This window comes from Primulina eburnea, chromosome 2 (genome assembly GCF_022965805.1).
Source record: "Primulina eburnea isolate SZY01 chromosome 2, ASM2296580v1, whole genome shotgun sequence".
NCBI classification, from domain to species: domain Eukaryota; kingdom Viridiplantae; phylum Streptophyta; class Magnoliopsida; order Lamiales; family Gesneriaceae; genus Primulina; species Primulina eburnea.
In genome coordinates this window covers 4627784-4652530 of record NC_133102.1, presented here as the reverse complement: position 1 = coordinate 4652530, position 24747 = coordinate 4627784, and the positions used below count along the sequence as shown (strand labels likewise).

Here is a 24747-nt window from a genome sequence, read left to right as displayed (position 1 = left end):
AATTATATATAATATTTTTTTAATATTTTAAATTTTTTTTTTATCCCGACATCTGAAACTTCCATCGTTGACAACTCATCCCAATTAGAGCTCTTCGGGTGGGTCTGAGACCTCGGACCCAAAATCCGACGATAAAAAATTCGATTTGAAATTGCTTAAAATCAATAATGTTTAAAATTTTAGTTATTGTATAATGAAAAAATATTTAAAAATTAATAAATCATAAAAATTATTTTGTATTATTAATATTTAGGAAAAAAATATTATCTCAAATTAAAAACTATTAAATTATATTCAATTCATATCAAAATAATAATTATAATTATATATTTTTATTTTAAACACATCATTATAAAATAAAATTATTTCAGTGCTAAAATATAATGAGCTAAAACTAAATAGTAAAATATACATTATTCAATAAAATTATAAATAAATTATTAATAATATATACATGTTCATGTATACTTATATATATTTTTACATACATAGCGACGAGACGGATCAATCGAAACTCAAGGTCCATTTGATCGAGTCTACACCCTCCCGTCGAGACAAGTTTAATATGATACCGAGTTTAGACCAGCCTAGGAACTCTCATTGGGATGTTCTAACAAAGGATTTGGATTCTCTACTCTATTGAAAACACAACATTTAATAATGTGTATTTTTTACACGAAATGATCACGTGATCATCTTGTGGGCATCACACCATATGATGTAAATTTAAAAAGTTGTCAGATTAAACGAGATGATAATGTGATCATCTCGTGTAAAAAATGCACAACAATTGGTGATGTGTTTTCAACACAGTAGAGGATCCAAATCCTATGACAGACTGATTAAAATTAAATTACGGATCCATCTAATTATTATATAATTTTACAAAAAAAATATCCAATTTGCATAATAATTCTGCTAATCAAAAATTAATTTTTCGATAGAGAATGTTTAAACCAATAGGATTTTATTCTTTCTTCACATTTTGAATCGATATTTTGCTCTGTAAATCGAAGTTATAGGTCGAATTTAAGATCAAGCTCGGCTTCAAATTACTTTCATTCTCTCCCCACTGGCCAACAACACTCAACACAGATACACTCCCCATTTTGCAGCAAACCAAAAAAAAAAACGATTGAGAACAAATTTCAACAGCTTCGTTTCTAAATCTGAATGATTTATAATGCTATATTCAAGAAGAATTCTAGAACACCAAACCGCAGAAAAATAGTTTACTCTTCCACTTTTTGAGCCTTTTTTTGCCGCCTCCCCCACTTTAAAAGCAAGAAAAATCCGTGTTAATCTTTAACTTTGTCTTTCATTCTCTGTATCTGTCATTCTTCACTGGATAAGGTAAACAAATCTTGGAGTTGACCAATGAAAAAACTAGCAACACTACTTATTGCAGATGTATACAGGGAAAAGATCTATGTTTTCTTGGCTCGGCTCCTTTTCCATTGGCAGAGAACTAAGATATCTTTCTATGCTTTGATATATCTGCTCTTGCTTAGTCTTTTAGCTTATAATAGTGGCGTTATATTCTTCACCCATGTCCCTTGCATGCTTAATCATCCATCGGAGCCGGGGAGTTTTTTGTGGAGAAATGCCACTGGAAGTTCTAGAAAATTCTTCTTATTGTCATCTTCAACAAAACTGTCATCTTCTGTGCTGTACTCCTTGAAAGAAAATATTTCAGATGGAAGATTGAGAACCCATTCGCCATTTATGCGTAAAGATCCAAATCTTGTGATTCTTACGAGAAAAAAGGCCGCTTTGTATCATCCAAGAAGAAGAAAAAGACACAGGAGTGTGCTGAAAGTTTTAAGTTCTCAAGTTAAAGGAATGCAGTTTGAAGATAGAGTGATGCAGTTCTTTAACACTAATTCCTACTGTGAGTTTCAGTTTTTTATGACTTGGATCTCTTCAATCAAGTCATTTGGAGATAGAGAATTGCTAGCTATTCAGAGTGTGTTCAAAGCACATCCAAGTGGTTGCTTAATCGTCGTGTCCAATTCCATGGATTCAAGAAATGGGATGCTCTTGTTGAAGCCCTTTTTAGACAGAGGGCTTAAAAGTAACAGCAATTTCTCCAGATTTCAACTTTTTGTTCAAGAACACTGCTGCAGAGTCTTGGTTCAACAAGTTAATCCGGGGAAATGTTAGAACCGGAGGAGTTTCTCTAGGCCAAAACCTCTCAAATTTACTTAGACTCGGATTATTGTACAGATTTGGCGGTATTTATTTGGACACAGATATCATAGTTTTGAAGAATTTTAGGGAGTTAAAAAATGCAATTGGAGCACAGACTGTGGATCTTGAAACAGGCCAATGGAGCAGACTAAACAATGCCGTGATGATATTTGATAAAGGCCATCCTATTGTCTACAAATTCATCGAAGAATTCGCACTCACATTCGATGGGAACAAATGGGGTCACAATGGACCTTATTTAGTTTCGCGGGTCGTTTCAAGACTGAGTGGGAGGCTTGGATACAACGTCACAATTTTGCCGCCCATGGCGTTTTATCCGGTGGATTGGAGTAGGATTGGTAGCCTATTTTATGGGCCTAGAAATGCGAGTCAGTCAAGATGGTTGCTTGGAAAACTGAGGCAAATTTATGGCCAAAGCTTTGCAGTTCATCTTTGGAATAAGCAGAGTAAAGGATTTAAGGTTGAAGAAGGAAGTATCATACAACACATGATGTCGAGTTCTTGTGTGTTGTGCAACTCATCTTCGTTGGCTGTACTGTGAGGCAAACATGGTGGACTCAACCGAGGGTCTGCAGTTGCTCCGTTGCTTGAAAAACATACAAAATTTTCTAAACAATTCAAGTTTCTTGCATCATTTGACAGTAACAGGATTTTCATGTGTAGTTTTGGACCAATTCAGTCTATGTTCATGGAAGTAGAGAATCTGAGGGAAAGGTTGCAAATTTTTTTTCACATGCTCGTGCTTGTAGTTGTGATTATTCTTTTTGGTTTATTTTATTTTCTGGATGTAGACAAGAAATCACTTTCAGTAGTTGCAAAGTCATTACGATGATGCTTTAATTTCTATGTTCTGAAATAAAATCATGTGTCATAGTTTTCTTTCCCTTACCTTTGTTCACCTCATTTTCATGTACATTCATGTAAATAAGGCAAAATTTGTTATTAAATTCAATCAAATTGGGTTTCGAGTAATAAAATTTTCTCATACTTGAGAAGTGAAACTTGATATTAAATTTGATTAGCATGTGTTGGACGTTTGGTCATGCAAATGAAAAATCTATATTTTTACCTTTAATTGGTTGATACACGAGAATTCCGCCTTCATAAGCAGTGGTCCAATTACGATACCACGAGAAACAGTAAGTTTATAGATCATTAATTTGGAACATGTTCAAGTACACCTAAATATTTGTGTCATATATATATATATATATATATATATATATATATATATATATATATATATATAGTTTTGATATCCTGCACACCTACCGTGCACACCTTTGTGAGCACCGATGAGGTGTCACTCACCTATTGGATGTGATGAAATATAGAAAATTGCGCATCCAATGGATGAGTGACACCTCATCGCCCATCGGTGCTCACAAAAGTATGCACGGTAAGTGTGCAGGATATCAAATCTGTATATATATATATATGTATGTATGTATGTATGTATATAGTGCGTTGGGGTAAACCATCATTCTAATGTAATAGTCCGCAAACAAAGTAAACTGCATCAGGGAAAATGTTCTTTTGTAAATCAAACTCTTGACTATTGATAATGACTTTGATGTGAGGAAGGAGGAGGTTTTTTAGTTCGTCATGGGCTTCTCATTTAAGCCCAAATCAAGATACTTGAAAAAAAAATTATGAACTCTCAGGTTATGTTTGGTTGGAATGATAAGATAAACTAATGATTAGGCCGCGTTTGGTTCGAGTGATTAGGAGGGATTGATTATTTTATCCTACCTAGTCAGTCGTTTGGTTCGCGTGATTATTTAACCAAGTCAATACCTCCTATGAATGATTAGGTTATATTAGGTGGGTTAAAATAATACCTCCTCACCCCCTAGGATTATTTATCCAAATCTAAATAAATCTATTTTCCAATTTTACCCTTCTCCTATATCCAAACTCACCACCACTTCCCGCCATGACCGCCGCCACCGGCCACCGCCCGCCGTCGCCAAACCACCGCCGGCCGTCGCCGGAAGACCACCCACCGCCGGCGTCGCCGGTCGCCGTCGCCGCCAGACCACCCACCGCCGTCGCCGCCGCGGGACCGTCGCCGCCGAATTGCCGCCGTCGCCAGCCCGCCGCCGTCGCCGTCGGAGTGGAAGAAAAAAAAAAGAAGAGGCAATTTTGTCCTTTGATCAAAAAATTCAAAATTATCCCACACTTAAAAATCATACCAAACATAACACCATATAATACATTCCTACAACAATCATTTTTTTTAATCATTAGTTTATTTTATCCTCCAAACCAAACTCAGTCATTTGCTCATTTACTAGACATTCAATTCTAGCTTTCTAAGCAAGTTCAAGAGAGCAACTCAAGTGAGAAGAAAAAAAACTGAGTGTTATTCTTATGTGAGCTAGAGAAAATATTTTCTCGGTTATAATCGGAGTTAATATTGTGAGATATTGAGTGTTGTATACACTTGTAATATTTTCTCTATATAATAAAGATTTGCATTAGCTCCGTGGAGTAGACGTAACCTATATTGGGTGAACACGCAAATTTTTGTGTTCTTGTTGATTATTTTATTCCGCACACAATAGAGTCTTCTAAACCATGCGCGAACTTCCAATTTCCTTCCCCCTCGCTCACAGTTCAATCTCTCAAACCCGAGGGAGAAGTGGAGAGTGTAGAAAATACCCGCATGTCATCTGTCCCCTCTCATTCTATTTCACTGAATGTATTTCAGGAGGAACCTTCTTCACTCACTACAAGAAAAATGCTATACGACAACAGATTTTATCCGTTGTCGTAGTCATTTTTAAAACTGTTGTTGAAGCCAGTGTTGTTAAATGTTCGCTCAAAGACAACGGTTTATAAGTGTTGTCGTAGCTACAATTTGCGACGGTTTTTGAAAACCGTCGCAAATAAAAAACCGTCGTCGTAGAAACATTTTGCGACGGTTTAAAAAACCGTCTCTAATTATATTAGCGACGGATTATTAAACCGTCGCAAACTATAGTGGTGACGGATGCCTATATAAACCGTCGCTAAATATAGCGACAGTGTTCATGTGGAACAACGTCGCTAAATAGCGACAATTTATAAGTCCGTCGCTAATATTTTAGGAAAAATAAAAAAATTAATAATTTAATAAATCTGTATTGTAAATTGGTATTATTTTATAAAGAGAAAATATTTAAGTGTCGTGAAATAATAATATCGTTTAAAAAACAAAATTTTAATTGTTTTTATGTGGTAAAAAAATTGTGTAAAAGATAAAAAAATTAAGTGTTGTGAAGTGGTAAGTAAAATCATGTAAGAAATAAAAAATTTAAGTATTGTGAAGTTGTAAAATCGAGTAAGTGAGAAAACTTTTAATTGTTGTGAAGTGAAGTGGAAGAAATTGAATGAAATGTGTATGTATTTATAGAGAGTGATGAAAAACAGTGGCGGGAAGAATTGGTGGGAACGAATTTTTTGAAATTAGCGACGGTGTTGACTTAAACCGTCGCAACATTTCAAATCGGCGACGGTTAATTTTTTTGTCGCTAGATGTAGCGACGGATTAAATAAAACGTTGCAACATTTAGCGACGAGTATTCTTAAACTGTCGCAAAATTAAAACATGCGACAGTTTTTATCGCGACGGTTTGAATTTAACCGTAGGATTATTATTTGCGACAGTATTTATATATTATTTTAAGAAAACTCCAAACCAAAGCATTTGAAAACTTGTCAACTCAAAAAAGAATGCAACGTTCTGTAAAGAGTTGTCTTTTACCTAAAAAACAATTGCATTAACCGTGGATGACGTAACCTGTTTTTTGAAAGCAAATTTTGTGTGTTTGATTAAAAGACAACGTTCTTTAAACCCGGTGTCAATTTCTTAGAACACAGTTACAATTCTAAAAACCGTGTTAAAGTGAACAAGGTTAAAAAAAAACACGTTGTTAAAATGTGTTGTTTTTGACTTTTTCCTTGTAGTGACTGTTTAAAAGGTAGCCTTTCTTATAATTTTCTGGAGGAATAGAATAATTTTCATTTCGTGCTTGGTGAAGGTCCTTGAAGAAAAAGAAGAGAACATATCACCATTAACTTATAAATGGAACAAGCCATGCGTATGCAGTCTGCTTCTCTTTGCATCTTTAAGTTTTCTGGATTATATATTTTCACTTGGAATTTTAAATACATTTTCTGTCAGATATGTGATTAACGCTGAGACACAGTAGTACTGTTGGCTGGCTTGTCTGATAAATTAATCTAGTTAATTTTTTTTTACATATTTAATCTGATTGCGCATCCTTTAATTTGCCTTGCATGTGAGCATCCAAGTTATCAGAATATACACATTATACAAATATGTTTAGTTTATCAGGGTGACTTTTGTTGAATTTACCCATCCTTTGAAAACTTTGTTACTTCATAAAAATATATTCGTAATCCCGCAGCTGATCACCTAGGAAGAATCGTTTTCTGTAAGTTTGTGACCGCATATTATGATGCATGCAGAATCGTTAAACTTGAAGTTTTTTCATTTTTGGATTTAAAGTTTAACCGTAACAATATATATATGGACAAGTATAGGATCTCTACAAATTAACATAATATGGTGTTACTTGTTAGTAAAAATTTCTGTTGATGAAGTTTAATTTGTAAATCTGGAGTCCTTGACATCTATTGAACTGTTTACTCTGGTGAGGTAGATTTGCTTAGAGGGCAGAAAGCAGAAAAAGTTGATGTCACAATATTGGCACCTGGGAAGAACTGTCAACGAAAGATGCTGGAGAAGGAGAACAAATCGAAGAAGAAATACTTCAAGTTCTAAGTGTGGTTTGAAAGGAATTAACTTTTGTATGGTTCACAGTCTTGCACGGATATAGTAAGAAAAATAACATTGGTCAAACTTTTATCTTGAAAATTAACCTTCTCACACTCGAATACATATGGAGAATGATAGTTTTCAAATATTTAGTTTGGCCAAGATTAATTTTTAAAAATTTCTCCAATAATAAATACAGTAATATCCACCTTAATTTGCACTATTTGTTGGGTCTTTTCTTTTCTATTCTATATTTCTCGAGTTTAGACGAATGATGATTTTTCATCTGCGGAACATCAGAAGTAAGCAAACCGGCCAGAAAATCAGCTCCTGGAGTGAAATGTTTAAATCCAAACACCACTTCAGGAAATTTAACATGCATGACTTTGCTTCATATTACGATCAAAGCTAAGTCAATTCATAATTCAAAGATTTGAATTCTTGAGAAACTCCTTTTCTGCCTCGACTTTCAGTGCCCGGCCATTCTTTTGCATGACTAAGCACGTTAAAAGTGAACATAAATTAGCTCCAAGGGGTCACAAAGAACTTTGTATGCTATCCGACTACTTTTCCCCACATATAATGCTAACTATCCCATATCGGTTGGATAAATAACCTTTGAGTGGTATATATGGGATTGGACAATCTTCCCCCCTTGAGCTAGCTTTTGGGGTCGAGTTAGGTTTAAGTTCCAATCTTAACATGGTATCAGAGCTCGGGTTCCACCGTTATGTGTTGGACTGCCTATAATTAGGCCACCCGTTCTGCCCATAATTGGGTGATTTGTAAATTTCACGCTCCATATGTTCATTCCTGGACGTGAGATAAGTGTGTTAATTGTCCCACATTAGTTGGATAAATAACATTTGAGTTATATATATGAGATTGGACAATCATCTCCCTTGAGCTAGCTTTTAGGGTTGAGTTATGTCCAAATTCCAATCTTAACACTAACCAAATTAATGGGATGTCTTTTTTTTTTTTTTAGTTCAGTTAAGGATAACACACATCATACACACATGCAAGAGATCAACAAGAAAACCAAATTTTATGAGATGAAAAAATCTCTTAATTATTTAGTTATATATAGAATTCATGGGATTTTTATATGTTACATTTTCTATTTATAAAAATCATAGAATATGTAAAAAAATATATAATTACATAGTTACTAATTTTCCAAATACTAAAGTTGATAGGATAATAAATATGTAAAGTGATTGAAATGGCACCTTAAAACCATTACATGTGATGTTTTGAATGATACGCAAAATGAGTGTAACCACGTGGTGACAACTGTATGATGTAGATGTGCGAGTGTTGGGGGAACCAGAATGTCACCACTGCGCATAGTAGACACCACACATACGGCAAATTGTTACATGCATGCCTGGTCACTCACGCACTCTTTCCAACCTAGATAATTTAAAACCAGTAGATATATATATATATATATATATATATATATATATATATATATATATATATATATATATATATATATATATATACACACATGTGTGTGTGTGTGTGAATATATGTGTGTGGAGAAAGGAGTAAAACTAAAGGTGTTAATTCGGGTGGGTTGAGTCGAGTTGAGCAATAGTGTTATTCAAAAATTGCTCAACTCGAACCTGAATCTGAATCAACTCGATTTTGATTTTTTTTTAAGAAAATTAAATAAAATTTTTTTAAAAGTAATATTTTAATTTATATACATAATAACAAAATCTTCTCTCATAGATATGATTTAAATTTCAAAGTCTAATTGTAGAAAAAAAAAATATATTTACTAAATCAAATAAACAATTATTTAAAAAATAAAAAATGTTCAAAATAAATATTAAATAATGAAAATTTATGATATAAATATATAATAAATATTTTTTCAGACATATAATATATTAAAATATAGACAATATTTATTAATTTTTTTTTTTATTTTTTTTAGATTTTTCGGGTCAACCGAACTCGATCAATCTTTTTCCGGGTCAGTTATCGCGCCCAATCCGATCTAACCCGAACTCGAAACCTCCAACCCGAACCTGATTTTTTTCGGATTAAACTATATCAGGTTGGTGAGTCGTGTCTGATTTTGACACCCTCAAGTAAAATTTAGTGTACAATAACCAAATTTTGAACATTTATGTACCAAAACTTGAAACCGAACATGTTATTGGATCAAAAAACTATTTTCTTGTACATATACATACTAGTGCATCCAGCACACGAGATGAACGTATTATATAAATAAAATATTAAAAAATTCAAAGTTTGAATGAGTTGATCAAAGATATAGTAACATATAAACCATTATTGATAAGTGACGAAATATTTATTGTTTGGGAAAAAAATTAATAATTGATGTAACAGAGAATGTTGTAGCAAATTATGTAAAATATTTCTCCAAAATAATTATTTCAAATTTATATAAAAGAATTATTTCCTATTTAACAAATATAGGAAAAACAAGTAATATAAGGATCTCACAGAAGCACTTCCACTTTACTTCACCCTCCAAGAGTTTCTTTCTTCTCAACACATCCAAGTCCCTTATAAATTATAATCTCCTTTAAAACCACATTTTTTTATAAAAGTTTCAAACTTGAATTCGCTGATTCTGGTTTCTTGGAGCAGAATTTGCAAAAATACATGGGTTGGAGCAGTAAACTGCAGGACGTTTCTGTTAATGGAGGAGTTGACTGGAGCCAGATTTTGCTGCAGCCAGGAGCGGCGGCGGAGCCTGAAAAACCACCATCGATGCGGCGGCAACAGCAGCTGGAGTTCTTGAAGTGTCCCAGGTGTGGTTCAACGAATACAAAGTTTTGTTACTATAACAACTACAACAAGACTCAGCCACGCTATTTTTGCAAAGCTTGTAAGAGGCATTGGACTAAAGGTGGTACTCTTCGAAATGTTCCGGTTGGCGGTGGCCGGAAAAGCAAACGGTCCAAGAAGTCAACCTCCTCCACCCCCGTCTCCTCCTCCACCACTTCTGCCGCCACCGCCGCCTTTCCACAACACCATGATTGCCCAAATTTTCCATTCGACAGTACTGCTAATCTTGATCAGAAAATCATGTGCTCCAGTACTCTTTATCACAGCCATTCCCGTTCTTCCTCTCCCATGTTACGAGATATTCAGAAGACTTCCATGGTGGATGAAAATGGCACAAACAATACCATAAACGTGTCAGCATCTCAAATCGAGGATACAGATCAGTGTCCATTCTCGAGTTTAGGCATATTTGATCTGAATTCTAGTTTAAATATGTGCCAAGACTACAAATGGAATCTTGATTCTGCAGCGGAACCAACCATTAACCCCGCCATGAGCAGTGTGCAGCAGTGGCAGACGGTGGAAAGCTGCAGTGATAACATGCACTTGGCAAATGACTGGAACTGGAACGAAATTGACGAGTTAGTTTCACCTGATCAATTCAAATATATAATGGGATAATGATCGCGCAGAGATCGAATTCTAAACAAGATTCCTGATTGCCAAGTAGATATAAATATATATGTAATAATGTACATATTATATTATTGTATTTGTATGGTTGAAGCTGGTATCTGTGATGGGTAGTGTGAGTTAGTTTAAAGTTTGAAGCTGTCATTTTTGTACCAGCTTCGGTTTAGTCATGTCTGTGTTGGTTACTTAGTCTGTGTCGTAAAAAGAGGGGCAAGTGTTTCATAGTATGGAGTTCGAGTTACTCGCTACTTGTGGATTTTAACAGTTCAAGATTTTTTTGTAGTTTTATTTGATGTATTCAAGTGAAGAATATCTATTAACTAATCATCTGATGTATCTAGAAACACCCGAAATCTCGTCATAAATTTGAGATTTGGATGTCAAACAGTCTATCAATCACAAACTTTGTAAGAACATGAAATATATATAATTAAAAAAAAACATTGAAATTTATGTGGAGATTTATGATGATGGGGATGAAAGAGGGAAATGGGACCAGTGTCAGCTGGGTGGGGTGACTCGATATGTGATGGAAAATTCTTGTGGATATCATCTAAGTTTTGAATGGATATATGTGGAACAGTTACTGTCCTGATTCGTTCGTGCGTCGTGCTGTCTGTCATAGAGCAATTGCAAGTTGGTATGAATATGAGATATTTAAGGCTAAGGATTTATTTATTTATTTAATTTCTTTTTTATGTACTAAGCAAATACATGTGTTGTTGTAGGTTAGAGAGTAAGTAAGGTGAATGTATATTATCGATAACACAAATAATAAGCACAACAATAATGATAAAAATATAATTACAAAGTAAATCAGTTACAGAGTATCAATATTAATGTCTTTCATAGTTTTTCTTTTTTGGTCTTAATATATTGCCTTTCTGGTATCTTTGGATTTTTAGGTTGTTTTCGGCTTCTCAGAGTAAGTGTTGATAGCTTTTCTTCATCTCTTATGTCAACTGATTGGATTTTCTGTTTTTTTGTGAAGAAGAGTAATTCAGCTTCTGGTCCACATAAAAAAATAATTCACCACATGCCAACAAATCAAGGAAAAAAGACAAGACAACTGATTGGATTTTCTGTTTTTTTGTGGTCTTTTTGTCTTGTCTTTTTTCCTTGATTTGTTGGCATGTGGTGAATTATTTTTTTATGTGGACCAGAAGCTGAATTACTCTTCTTTTTCTTAACATCTTCGGAAGTGGCTTCTAATTTTTTTTATATCATCATCTATCCTTCAGCTATCATTGAACCGTATCAATCTTTTTCGATTTTCACATCTTCGGAGGTGGCTTGTATGTTTAAAATATTTTTGCTCTTCAATTTATTGGAGATAGTGTCCAGGTCTTTCATCTTGGCATTAAACAAATGCTGTTGTTGAATGATGTGAAAATCGAAGGGTAACTGTTGTTCTATTATGAAATATGTTATCTTCAATGCAATTGTCTCCTTCATTTGCTTTTGTGATTGCTCTCAAACAGTTCTGAGTAGGTCTAGTGAGACAGTCTCACGAATATTTATCTATAAGACAGGTCAACCCTACCGATATTTACAATAAAAATTAATACTTTTAGCATAAAAAGTAATACTTTTTCATGGATGGCCCAAATAAGAAATCCATCTCACAAAGTACGAACTGTAAGACCGTCTCACACAATTTTTTACCGACAGTTCTGGCATGCATATTGTCATGACGTCGATTTACTTTCAATCTTAGAAATAATTCTTTTAAGAGAATATTATTGATTATGTATACGTATTCAATAACATGGGTAAACAATAATTGATATTTTGGATTGACTACTAGTACTACCATGTTTTTGTTTAGGTTGCTAAAATTTTTCTGCTCTTTATATCAAGAGTGTATAAATTCAAGACTAATGACTATAGATTGCTTGTTAAGCATTTGTATGCCAATGTTGTATATAAGGACAAGATATAAGTCATGTAACCTTTGTTAGAGTACGTATTTTTTTTTTTTTTTTTTGCAACTGTGAAATAATCACTTTCATTGCACTTGATATCATCATTTTAATATACATCAGATCCGAGTTTCTCTTGGTTTGATCAATTTCCAACCTTTTTAATTCAATGATATACACGTGTCTCTTCTATTTTAATATCTATCCAGAAGAAAGTTATTGTGTGCAAAATAAAGACGTACTAAAGATGAAAATATTATTTCACGATAATATAAATGAGATGTAGATTAGAATTTATCATAAACTATATCATGAGATCAAGTCCTTAGCTTCGATGTAAATTGGGTTCCAAAGCATTCATGTTGTTACAAACGATAACAATTGATTTACTCGTGAATCATTTTGTCAAAGGAGAGAAACATATATTACTCGAATTTTATATAATGATATGGGTAGTTAAGTTTCCTAACCTTGGTAGAATTGCGCTCTCATGTTACAAAGCCTATTAGTTTCAACCAAGATAAATCTTTCTCGACCAGTGTTCAAGTCACCCGATCAGGGTTCATCTTCCTCGACCAGGGTTCAGGTCACCCTGACCGGGCTTCATCTCGCTCGACTAGGATTCATCTTCTCTTACCATGGTTCAAGTCACCCGACCAAGGTTCATCTTCCCTGACCAGTGTTCAGGTCACCAGTCCATAGTTTATCTCATCCGACCAGGGTTCATATCACGTAATCACCAGCAAAGATATTTTTAGATCGGGCTCTTTTCCCCTTGGGTCAATCTCAAGGAGATGGGGCCCACCAATATTGGTCACCATGTCTGGAAATTATTAACATGAAAATCAGTGTCCATGACAAGATTAGAACATTATGGGTTGCCATACCTACTAACTAAGGACATGGCATGACAATTGTCAAATGACAAAGCATGGGCAGCCGTAAGAAGACAGGGCGTGAGCAGATGTCTAATCGGGAACAATGTTTAGACACTATAATCAATGTCATCTTCTCCCCTATAAATAACTAGATTTGCTCGTTCATTTGAGACGTGAAATATTGTACTTTACTGCATTCAATAAATTCTCTCTCTGCTCAGTTAACATTTTACTGACTTGAGCGTTAGAGTGATGACGTCGAAAACCCTTTCGGATCCTATTGACATTTTCTTGTTGAGTGTGTGCACATCGTCTGACCGAGCTCATCCTACCCGATCAAAGGTACTCACAGGCTAGGTTAGGCCACCCAGGCTCATCACATCATGTCAGGGCGTACCAGGCCACCCAGGCTCATTCCATTAGACCAGACCATCCGGGCTCATCCTATCAGGCTAGGTCAGACTCATCTCTTCAAGCTAGGCCACCCCTGCTCATCCCATCAGGCTAGATCAGGCCACCTAGTCATCATCATTACATCTCTCCGCCCGGTAGATTGCCCACCTAGCTTACCCAATCTATCCGTGTTTATCGTTGCCCGAGAAATTATATGTATACCCTTATTTAACCATCTCTGACATATGTTCTAAATGTATCAACATGAGACGCCTGAACAGCAGCACATCTACATAAGCATCCACCAAGACTTGTTTTCGAAATCGTTGCAAATTCCTCCGGTCAAGCTCCGAGTTTGGATTACTTATCCCAACTTACAACACAAATCAATCTCTAGTTCCTAGAAATCAACAGTTTTGTTCTTGAGGAGTCCTTAGCGTGACTCCGTGAGCATGTTGGACCTCATTTTTTCACACTCGTTGACTTATTTTCATAGTGTTGAATAAAATATATTTGGTCTTGCTCACTAGTATAGTCAATTAGACTTTAATCGGTAACGATGAAGAGCATATAATTGTCCAATATCTCAAGCATCATGTTATCGATCATTTCCGAAAATTATGATTCTCTGTTAATTCTATATAAAATATAATAAGATAAGAATGAATAAAGCAAGATAAAGGGCATAACAATATAATTTCAGTTATCTAAATTGATATCAAAAGTTATTATTTTTGTGCTTGCGGCATAGTCAACAAGTGGTTCAACTTCAAGCCGGTGTCGTCAAAGAAACTCCCACAATCAAAATCCGAAACGTAACCCCGCTGCTCCCAACCAAACGCAATCCCGAAATCCCAAGAAAACATAACCCCAAAAGATGGAGCAATCCTATTACTGGGGAGACACACCAGAAGAAGAATATTACACCCAACAGGGCATCATATCGACCAAATCCTACTACACCTCACCCAGAGGCCTCACCCTCTTCACCAAATCTTGGCAGCCCCCACCGTCCACCCCTCCACGTGGCATCATCTGCATGATTCACGGCTACGGGAACTCCATCAGCTGGACTTTTCAGGCCACCCCAATCTTCCTTGCCCAGAATGGATTCTCCTCTTTCGCCCTCGATATCGAAGGCCATGGACACTCGCAAGGCCTCAAGGCGTATGTCCCAAATGTTGACCTTGTTGTGGATGATTGCCTCTCATTCTTCGAATCGGTAATAACCCAGAACCCGAGTTTTCAGAACCTCCCGGTATTCTTGTATGGGGAATCGATGGGCGGGGCAATCTGTCTACTGATTCATTTCAAGAAACCACGTTTCTTCAAAGGCGCGATCTTGCTCGCTCCCATGTGTAAAATTTCTGATAAAGTGAAGCCCAGATGGCCGATTCCGCAAATCTTGACCGCCGTTGCGAGATTTGCGCCCACTTTACCCATTGTCCCCACTGCTGATTTGTTGGACAAATCTGTCAAAGTCCCGGAAAAGAAAATCATTGGGATGAAGAATCCCACGAGGTATCAGGGGAGACCGAGATTGGGTACGGTAATCGAACTCATAAGGGTCACGGATTTAATCAATAGCAGATTGAGTTATGTGGAGATTCCGTTTATTGTGATTCATGGAAGTGCAGATGTGGTTACTGATCCAGAAGTGAGCAGAGAATTGTATGAATTGGCTAAAAGTCAGGATAAAACGATTAAGATTTACGAGGGGATGATGCATTCTTTGTTGTTCGGGGAAACCGATGAAAATGTTGCGATTGTTCGTGGGGATATCTTGAAGTGGCTGAATGATAGATGCTGAGTCGAGGTTTGGTGAATTCGGAAAAAACTTGTTTGTGGGTAATTTGGCAGTCTCGCGTTGTTACTGAATTTCTTACATCAAAAAATTGATGTAAATATCCTTTGTATTAATAATAATTCTTTCTTTCCCAAGTTTTTATGTGTGTAATATCACACAAATATACACATACAACACATGTATGTATATGCCATGGGTAAAATTTATCATTGGTGATAGATAACTGAACCACGAATGGAACAAGATTTGCAGCTCTGTGAAGCAAGGGACTGTGCTGTGCTGTAAACATAAGATGGTTCAATATTATCGTTGTGCTCGACTTGTGGTCCACTGGAAAAAGACATGAACAGAACAACCGTTATATGATTTCCGCCTCACCTAAGTCTCTCTCTGTAGTGGCTGTCCAAGAAATAATTATGTTAGAAGGCGATATTGTTTTTTTTTTCATATACTTTGTTGTGATGTTTTAAGGTTTAATGGATATGAATTAAGTTTAAGAAAACGAAAGAAAAAATTCATTCGATTGTTCTATGAGCATGCTTATCTCTCTCAGAGGCGCCTAAGTGTCTCCTGTTGCGCAGAAGAGGCGTCTAGGCTCCCCTCTCGTAGAAGCGCCCCCTGCGCTCTGGATTTCTCCAGTGCCGTGGGGGAGGGGGGAGGCGTCTGGGCACTGATTGACTACATGTGCGAGTTTTTCATGACTCATTGAATTAAAATGATGTCCTTTAATTGTTTTCATCTGAATTTGTATGAAGGGACGGAACAACATGTTCCTACAAAGATATCCATAAATACATGAACAATAATCGATTAAGAAGACTTTTGATAATATTTTTCTGAAGACTTTTGATAATATTTTTCTTCTTTTTGGTTTGCAATTTGAAGATGTTTTGACTGTAAATATGAACGACTTCAACTTATATAGTCTCGTACTAATATGACGAATTGTGAATATCTGAAATTCGGATATCAGCATTTGACATTTAATTTTTTTATGTTATAATGATTAAATTCGATGTACTTTCGAATTAATTTTATTGAAGAACTATGAAAATGTTGATTCTCTGTGTAAAATACAAGGATCGTGAATTATGAATCACAAGGATTATGTCAAATACATTAATCTAAGGAAGCACATTCAAGTAGTTTCTTGGTTCAATAATTCAATCATTTGTTTATTGATTTGAAAAAATTCTTGAAATTAAAGAAATAGAAAATCGAAATGAGACCAGAGATCTTAAATTTGGATTATGAATTGAAAAAAGATAATAAATCGTATATCAAAAATTTTCAGCCTCAAATGGATATGCGTTGAAGCATAAATAGTTTCAATTCATTTTTTTGGAAAGTTCAATGGCTCTTTAAATATGAAAAGAATATTTCATCGTATTCGATTATGATTGTGTAAGATATGAGATGTATATTTTGTCAAATGAAAAATGAATTTTTTTGTGATTTATGATGGACATAAGAATGGTATTTCATATAAACATATAAAATAATTAAACATTATTTTAAGTAATGGAAGAATATATGTTGCACCATTTGATTATACATCAATATATGGATCCAAATTTAATATAAACTCTTGAGTTTAGATTTTATAAGTTGTGTACTTAAAATTCGAACTTTTGAATCATATTAGAGAGTTGTTTTGAATTCTTCAAGTCATTGTGCTTAAATCTAAGTTCGTAAGAAATAAATTCTTAAAATTTAGCTTTATAAGTTTTTAACGCTTAAAATTCATATTAATAGCATTCTAAACATTTCAAAGTTTGTGTGACTTTAAAAAGTTACAAAGTCCTATAAATAATTAGAAGTGTAGGGGTGCATTATTTAAGGTAGAAATACAATGTTTAAATACGACACAAAATTGGATGAATTATAGTAGGTCTGGACGTGGACGTTTGACGTAATACCACGGTAAACTTGATATTCAGTCGTGTTATCATTTTTGATTGAGTAAAATCATATGATAACTTAACAAATCCATTGTAAAAAGCTTTGAAAGGAGATCGAGTGTATAACTTGTCAAGAGGAATGAATTTAAAATATACAAAATAAAGTTTTTATATGACAACCCAACCTTCTTGATTGGAGATCTCAATATCTTAGTTAAATGAGACAATTAAATTATGAGAACTTGTGTTAGCATTTGAGAATTACTTTTTTATAATTCCTAAGGCGAAGAGTGTTGTTTCCTACAAATGTAGTGATGATAAGATTGTACTTTTAATGGTTCATTTGCTTGTAAAATATGGAGTATGGTAGGATACTCTAAAAAAGATACCATCTATGTAAGTGGGAGGATGAACCACCACAACGAAATATTTATAAAGCCAAGATGTATTTTATGACCAAAACAAACACAACAGAAAATCAAAACTGAAATGATAAGGAAGTTGTCGTGTAGGTACTGTTGTCTGGTTTTACACAAACCTCAAGAAGTTCAAGACGTGACACGTTCACTTCATGACCTAGTAAATTCGATAATGTTTTACTAAGGAAAGTTCAAAGTTAAAAGCTACATTTCAAGATGTGATAATTTTTCGTGTAAACTCTCTTTCGATATTATATGCATTAATGCATTAATTTCATTCATGTGGGAGATTGTTGGATGTTTTTCAAGATACATTATATCCAAATTATGTCCCTTGATGGTTTTAATATGGTTTTGGATGAAAAGACACCTCATTGCTGGAACAACACATTCTTGCATATTGGTACTTATAAATACATGATCAATGGTCAATTAAAAAGACTTTTGACCAGATCATTCTGAACATCTTTTTCACTCATATTGTTTGAATATTTTTCCTTATATATTAAAAGAGAGTTTGTTTCATTTCTGGTTATGGAACTTGTGTTTTGTAGTGTTACTATCACAAGTTGGAAATCGTTGTATCTTTGGAGACGATTGTCATATCTCACGAACACCATGTGTGAGACAAATTCTTCTTAAAGACAAAGAGTTATCTCTTACCTCAATTTCGAACTTACTAGCATAATTTTATGTGTCTTGCCATGGTTGCAAATCAAATCAAAGAGATTGGAGAAATCCAACCCAACATACCTAACATATTTATATGTTAAATGTTTTTCTTTCCTAGTAAGAATCTACACATTTACCAAACTTGTAAAACGTGGTACAGTTCTATTTTTTCTTAGATAAATTATGTTTTCCATGATCTTCATCCAATGTACAATCTCTCATGCATTTAAAACGTGCTCCTTTCTTCGTCACAAATATATAAACTTGTTGTTTTCCACACAAATTAATTGATAATTTTTTAAAAGTTATTAATATATCAAGAAAATATTAACTCTGCTTTTGGGAAAGAGTAGGTCTCTTGTGAGACGGTTTCACGAATTTTTATTTGTGAGACGGGTCAACTTTATCGATATTCACAATAAAAAATAATATTCTTAGAATAAAAAATAATATTTTTCATGGATAACCCAAATATGAAATCTGTCTCAAGTGCAATGAGCAAGCGGAAGAGACGAGCGAATTGAACCGCTCTACAACAGACACCATGAACCTAACTCTTGGCGTTTAAGCAAAAGGCGTGCTTAGTTGTTCAAGTATGTTACCTTTTTTTACCTTGCATCAAGCATGGAAGTACTGTTTCATCATTGTAGTTCCAGTGTCAACAATTAAAGGAGGATAGTCAAAGGAAAATTACAAGCTATCGAGTCAAAATACAGCAGTTAGTTGGTTGAGACGAGGATGGAATTTAGTCCAAGGCTTTCTAGTGATCAAGAGCGGTTAGAGGGGATTCTTGGTCATTGGGTATCTTGTAATTTCTTAGTTATCATCATATTGCCTGTTATGTTTGAGTAATGCTAACCCGGTGAAGTCTAAAACTAGATGCTTTGTACAATTACGAGTTTCTTTTGGATGAATTAATTCGAATGGGTTTTCCATCACTTTAGTATTTCAGGTTAAAGCTTTAGTTTTCAGAAATAAATCTTTTAGTGAGGTTCTGATTCTTGCTGGGCTTTATTTGGCCTATTATGTTTGGCAGAACATGAATGAAAGCTTCTGTAAATTTCTTGATTGTGTTTGTATATAACTAATAATGAATGATATTTAAAGCTTATTTTTTCTCTTCAAGTGTTGTATATTTTTTCTTTAATTAATTAATTTTCCTTTTAATTTGAAAAGGCAGTTGCCCTATTACTCCAAAAAAATATTGAGAAATACTAAAGTTCCACTGATACAGAAACCAGATGAGTTTGTCATGTGATTTTATTTGCAAAATTTCCTCAAACAACTTTCTTTCCTTCATTACAAATCAAACGCTTTAACTCATTTTTTCTACTATTTTCTTAGACATCAAAGTTAACTAAAGTAAAAAAAACCTTGTTTTATGAAATACGAGACTCGTTTTATTGATACCAGTTCATGAATTTGAATTACATCAGCAAAGGTCAATTCATTCAAATTTCACAACCCATGTATTTTGAATAGAAGCATAATATGAAATCATAAGAAAGTGTTTTTTTTTCCTCCTATCGACTTTTCCTTTTTTACTTCATTCAATGGAATATATCTATAGAAGATCAATATATATTGATTGTTATATTTTCTAGGAGAATTCATACAAACAGGTAGTTAGTTACAACTGCCAAAAAAACTATTTTTAGAAAATTCAAACATAAAATTGTTCCTATAATGTCATTGGAAAAACATGTATAAAAGATGTACTAATGGTAGAATATTTTTCAAGTCGATTGCTTCTAGTTCTGCAGCTAGTAAGTTTAAATTGGTAAAGAAATAAAAATACACACTCATGTGTTCTCTCATACCCCAATTGTCAAGTGAGCAATGTAAGATTTTGCTAGACACAGCGCGCTTTTGTAAGCATATTAGCTCGTTGATCTTCGGACCTTACAAAGGGAAACTGAATCACTCCTTCAAGCTTTTGTTTAATCAAGCATCTGTCTATCTTAATGTGCTTCGTTCGGTCATGCTGAATAGGATTATGAGATATTTCCATGGCAGCCTTATGGTCCAAAAATAAATTCGCAAAACCAATCTCTGAGACCGGTCTTCTGAGCCATATAAGTCCACAAAGTCCCTAGGCCATTCCTGGAAACTCAGCTTCAGCACTTGACAATGCTACTATTTTCTGTTTCTTACTTCTCCATGTCACTAAGTTAACCCCAACAAAGGTAAAGCATCCCGATGTGGATTTTCTATCAGATAAATTGCATTGTATATCCTTCAATATCTAAATGTCCATTCTTAGAGAACATGATTCCCCTTCCGGGGGGCTGATTTGAGGTAATGAAGTATTTGAATAAATGCATGCATATTGTCTTTACTCGGATGATGTATGAATTGACTTACTAAACCAAGCGCATAAGAAATGTCTAGGCGGGTGTGAGATAAATAAATTAGCTTTTCCATCAGTAGTTGATACCTCTCTTTGTTGGTTGGTTCTTGATCAGAAAATTCTCAAAGCTTTTGATTTTGTGCCATTAAGGTGTCAATTGGCTTGCAATGTAGCTTTCCCAGTTCAGAACAATTACTCGACTTTGAAATTTCAATACGATTCTATCAATTAAGGCACGCTTTCTTTATTTCGATCGAACCATTAGTTTGGGTTTACGATGTAAGTTGATGAAAAAATTGGTAAAATATGAAACTGTAATGACCAATTTAGGGATTTGATCTTCCAAAATTTTAAACAGATGGACAATGGGGGAGTCTAGTTAGGAATGGTGGGCGTGAAACGTGGAAATTCATCAAACTCCGAAGTGCAAAAACTTAAAACAATCAATCACATATCAATCAAATATCTCACAATTGGTTCTTGGAGCAAGCGTAAAAAGACTTAAATTTACTTATCCAGCCACAAGAATGGCATATTATCGCGTATGTGCAATACGTCGGCGAATGCAAGCAGAAACGGAAAGACAGAAAAAGTATTCGAACGGAACGATAAAAAAAAACAAGAAAGAAAGACCGATATTCATTGTTTTCGAGGAAAAAATTCCACCACTTTTATGACCTGTAGTGAAAAATTTACACGATCTTCTCCGCTAAGAAAAGTAAAAAAGAAAAAAGATTTTTCGAAGCCAATCAATATTCTTTGTTTTCGAGGAAAGTCCATACAAGAAAATTGGATGTTCATCTACCACTCCGACTCACTCGACCTATCGTAAAAAATGCAGACAGATACAAAGGTGAAGATGCGGAGAAAAACGACTGCATTTTTTACGATAGGTCGAGTGAGTCGGAGTGGTGTGAATTAAGGCAATCTATTTTCATCTCTGTCCATGAATCTTTTGGCTTCTATCGTCCTTTTCTACCGGATTCGTTTCGTTTCTTGGTTTCTTCTCGTTGGGATATTTCTCTGCTGCAGGCTGGGGCTTCCGGATTTTTTCTGCCATCTCTCTTTTTGCTTTTTTTTTTTTAATCTTGTCATTTATTTTGAAAGTTTTAATGGGTTATATAGAAATTTTATTGACAGTTGAAAGTAACTGTCATATTACTCAATAATAATAATTAAAAAAACGACTCTTCTAAAGTCACGTGTTCCAGTTTCAATCTTTTCCAATATAGAAATAATTGTACTATTAGTCATAATTTAATACGCACAGTATAAACATGTGATATATAATATAAAAATAAGTTAATGACAAATAAAATATAGGATATTATATTTAGTATTTGATATGATTTTAATAAGAGTTATTAAATTTATATATTAGATTATATTGACAAAATTAATCTTATAATAATAAATTTTATAATTTTAAAGTTGTTGTTCGAGTTCATATTTCTTGTTCATGTGTCGACAGTGCTTACATAATTTATTTATTTTTACCTAATTTTATATATTATATAATATGATAATCGAGTCCTTGATTTTGTGAGTCAAGTCGAATATCAATTTTTAAAGTTAATCTAGTGATACTAATAATTTTATTGAGATTTATAAAAATCATTTGTATAATTATACCGAGTTCATTTATATAATTATCACATTATATAGTATATAAAAATAAATGAAAATATTTATTTGGTTTTAGTTTCTACCTATCAGCAGATATTTATAAAAATCATTCATATAATTATCATCTAGTGATACTAATTTAGAATTTGATCATATATAAGATGTGATATAGTAATTATAGTCTTGAACCCAACCAAACCACCAACTCAGAGATCATATATACTAAGGCAAAACTTGTGTGAGACGGTTTCACGGGTCGTATTTTGTGAGATATGTATCTTATTTGGGTTATCCATTAAAATTATTACTTTTTTATGCTAAGAGTATTACTTTTTATTGTGAATATCGGTAGGATTGATCCATCTCACAGATAAAATTCGTGAAATCGTCTCATAAAAGACCTATTCATATGTGTGTCTATATATATATATATATACCATACCCGTGAAAATGAATCGGAGGGTAATATAATAACGATAATAAAATATTATTTTATATTATGATATACACTTTATCATATACTTACACTTAAAAAGAGATAATTATTTTTGAGTTTTTTAAAAATTAAAATAATTAGAATGTTTAGTTTAAGAGTATGAGCATTTATAATATAATAATAAAAAATAATAAAGATGTTATTGCTCCAATAGATTACACATATCATAATGCATTTAATTTCACTGTGCGTATTACAATTTGAGTGAATTAATTATTATTGCCTTTCTATTAAGTCAACCATTTGTGTAACATAATGAAGTCGAGCATTACAATTTTGACCAAGTGATTAATTATTGTCTCCATAATTGTTCGACTCATTCGGCCTAATTTCAACTAAAAGAATTGACCCATTAAAGGATTTATATTACAATATTTTTCAAACCTATAAAATAATTAATTTAATTGTCAAGAACAAAGAACCACAAAAATCCATATGCGACAGATGGGCTCCCGTGTGAACACCATGCACCAGCCGAAATCACTCCATTTCAGCATGAAAATCGAGTGAGCACCTTGAACCAAAAAGTGGCCACATTCATCCGGGAGAAGTTAATGCAACCAACCCTTTGATCAAGCCATCAGCGTCATTCATGGAGCCATCAACGCAGCGTCATTCAGGGAGCCATCAACGCAGCGTCATTCATGGAGCGACTGGAGCCTACCTTGTAGAAGGTTGTTCGTGCCTATATAAAGGAGGGCTCCTCATTCGAATTGGCACATCCACTCTCGAAATCCTCTCTAGCAACACTGTAGTCTCGAAGCTCTTCGCCCTCTAGAAGCTCTGCCGCAATCTCGCCGTTCATGTTTACGTTTCTTTGAGCAATCAAAATACGGTAAGTGGGTTTTTGCTACTACTTCCATTGGCATAATATATTTCGAAAATAGCTATGACTTTGAAAATTATATCGGCATGATATATTCGTTCTGCTTCGTATGTAACCCTTTTGGAATTTTCGTTTATTGAAAGCATGTTGAGTATTTGTTAAGCACTGTAATGATTCGACTTAGAAATCGTAAAGGAAATTCCGAACTTTGAAATCTTTGTTTAGGCCCTGATGCGGTGGGTTATAATAACCGTTCCTTTGGCCTCGCCCCTTAGAGGAGTAACATATAGGGGACTGATCAGTTAAAAACCATAGAAAATGAGATGATTTCAGTGCTGTATCCGTTGTCTTTTTCTTGTATCTGATTCGACATGCTAAATATTGAAATTGTGATAATTCGTGTATAAGTATAACCTCGATATTTTTCATGTCCGATTGGCCCCCCATTTACTGAGTATTTTCCCCGAAATACTCACCCTTACTCTCCCACCCAGATAAGGATGAGAATCAAATTGAGGATGAGGAGCAAGAACACTTTTGGGGATGGTGAAGAAACAGGCTGATTCGTGACCGATTTATTATTCAGTCTTATGTTTTCAGTATTTCGTATTTACGCTTCCGCAGGTTTCTATTTCTTTCTGAGTTGTAAAGACGTTGAACTTTTGAGAAATTTATGATAATAAACTGGTTTGGTATATGCTGTACTACGAGGCTAGTTGTCTTGCAGTTATGTGATTGCGAGATAACGCCGGTGTCGACTAACCCCGGTCTCGGGGCGTGACATTTAAGTGGTATCAGAGCAGCCAGGTTCATAATCCGGTTGGGGAAGGAAAATGTTCAAAAAAACTTTCGGTGGAATTTTATAAATCGGCCAATGCTCTCCCCTCCGAAACGGACCAACGTTCAAGACTCCCCACCCTATTGGGAGCCCCAGCGAAAAATCGCGAAATTCCTTCGTTTAGGCCTCCGAAACCTCGATTTTGCCGTTT

At 34.4% G+C, this 24747-nt stretch overlaps 2 protein-coding genes and 1 pseudogene across 2 annotated transcripts; all 3 read left to right on the top strand.

Moving 5' to 3' along the window:
* Positions 1 to 1044: 1044 nt before the first annotated feature.
* On the top strand, positions 1045 to 3087 carry LOC140824509 (uncharacterized protein At4g19900-like; annotated as a pseudogene).
* A 6368-nt stretch (positions 3088 to 9455) lies between these two features.
* Positions 9456 to 10751, top strand: LOC140824508 (uncharacterized). The gene is made up of 2 exons (XM_073186088.1): positions 9456 to 9545; positions 9635 to 10751. Exon 2 carries the CDS (start codon positions 9650 to 9652, stop codon positions 10454 to 10456), a length of 807 nt encoding a protein of 268 aa, XP_073042189.1. The 5' UTR covers positions 9456 to 9545; positions 9635 to 9649; the 3' UTR covers positions 10457 to 10751.
* A 3663-nt stretch (positions 10752 to 14414) lies between these two features.
* LOC140824507 (caffeoylshikimate esterase) lies at positions 14415 to 15918 on the top strand. Its single transcript, XM_073186086.1, has one exon. The coding sequence runs from the start codon at positions 14539 to 14541 to the stop codon at positions 15469 to 15471; it is 933 nt and encodes a 310-aa protein (XP_073042187.1). The 5' UTR covers positions 14415 to 14538; the 3' UTR covers positions 15472 to 15918.
* The last annotated feature ends 8829 nt before the right edge of the window (positions 15919 to 24747 follow it).

Coding starts and splice junctions, on each gene's coding strand:
- LOC140824507 (XM_073186086.1), top strand. CDS start 14,539: ATGGAGCAATCCTATTACTGGGGAGACACACCAGAAGAAGAATATTAC.
- LOC140824508 (XM_073186088.1), top strand. CDS start 9,650: ATGGGTTGGAGCAGTAAACTGCAGGACGTTTCTGTTAATGGAGGAGTT.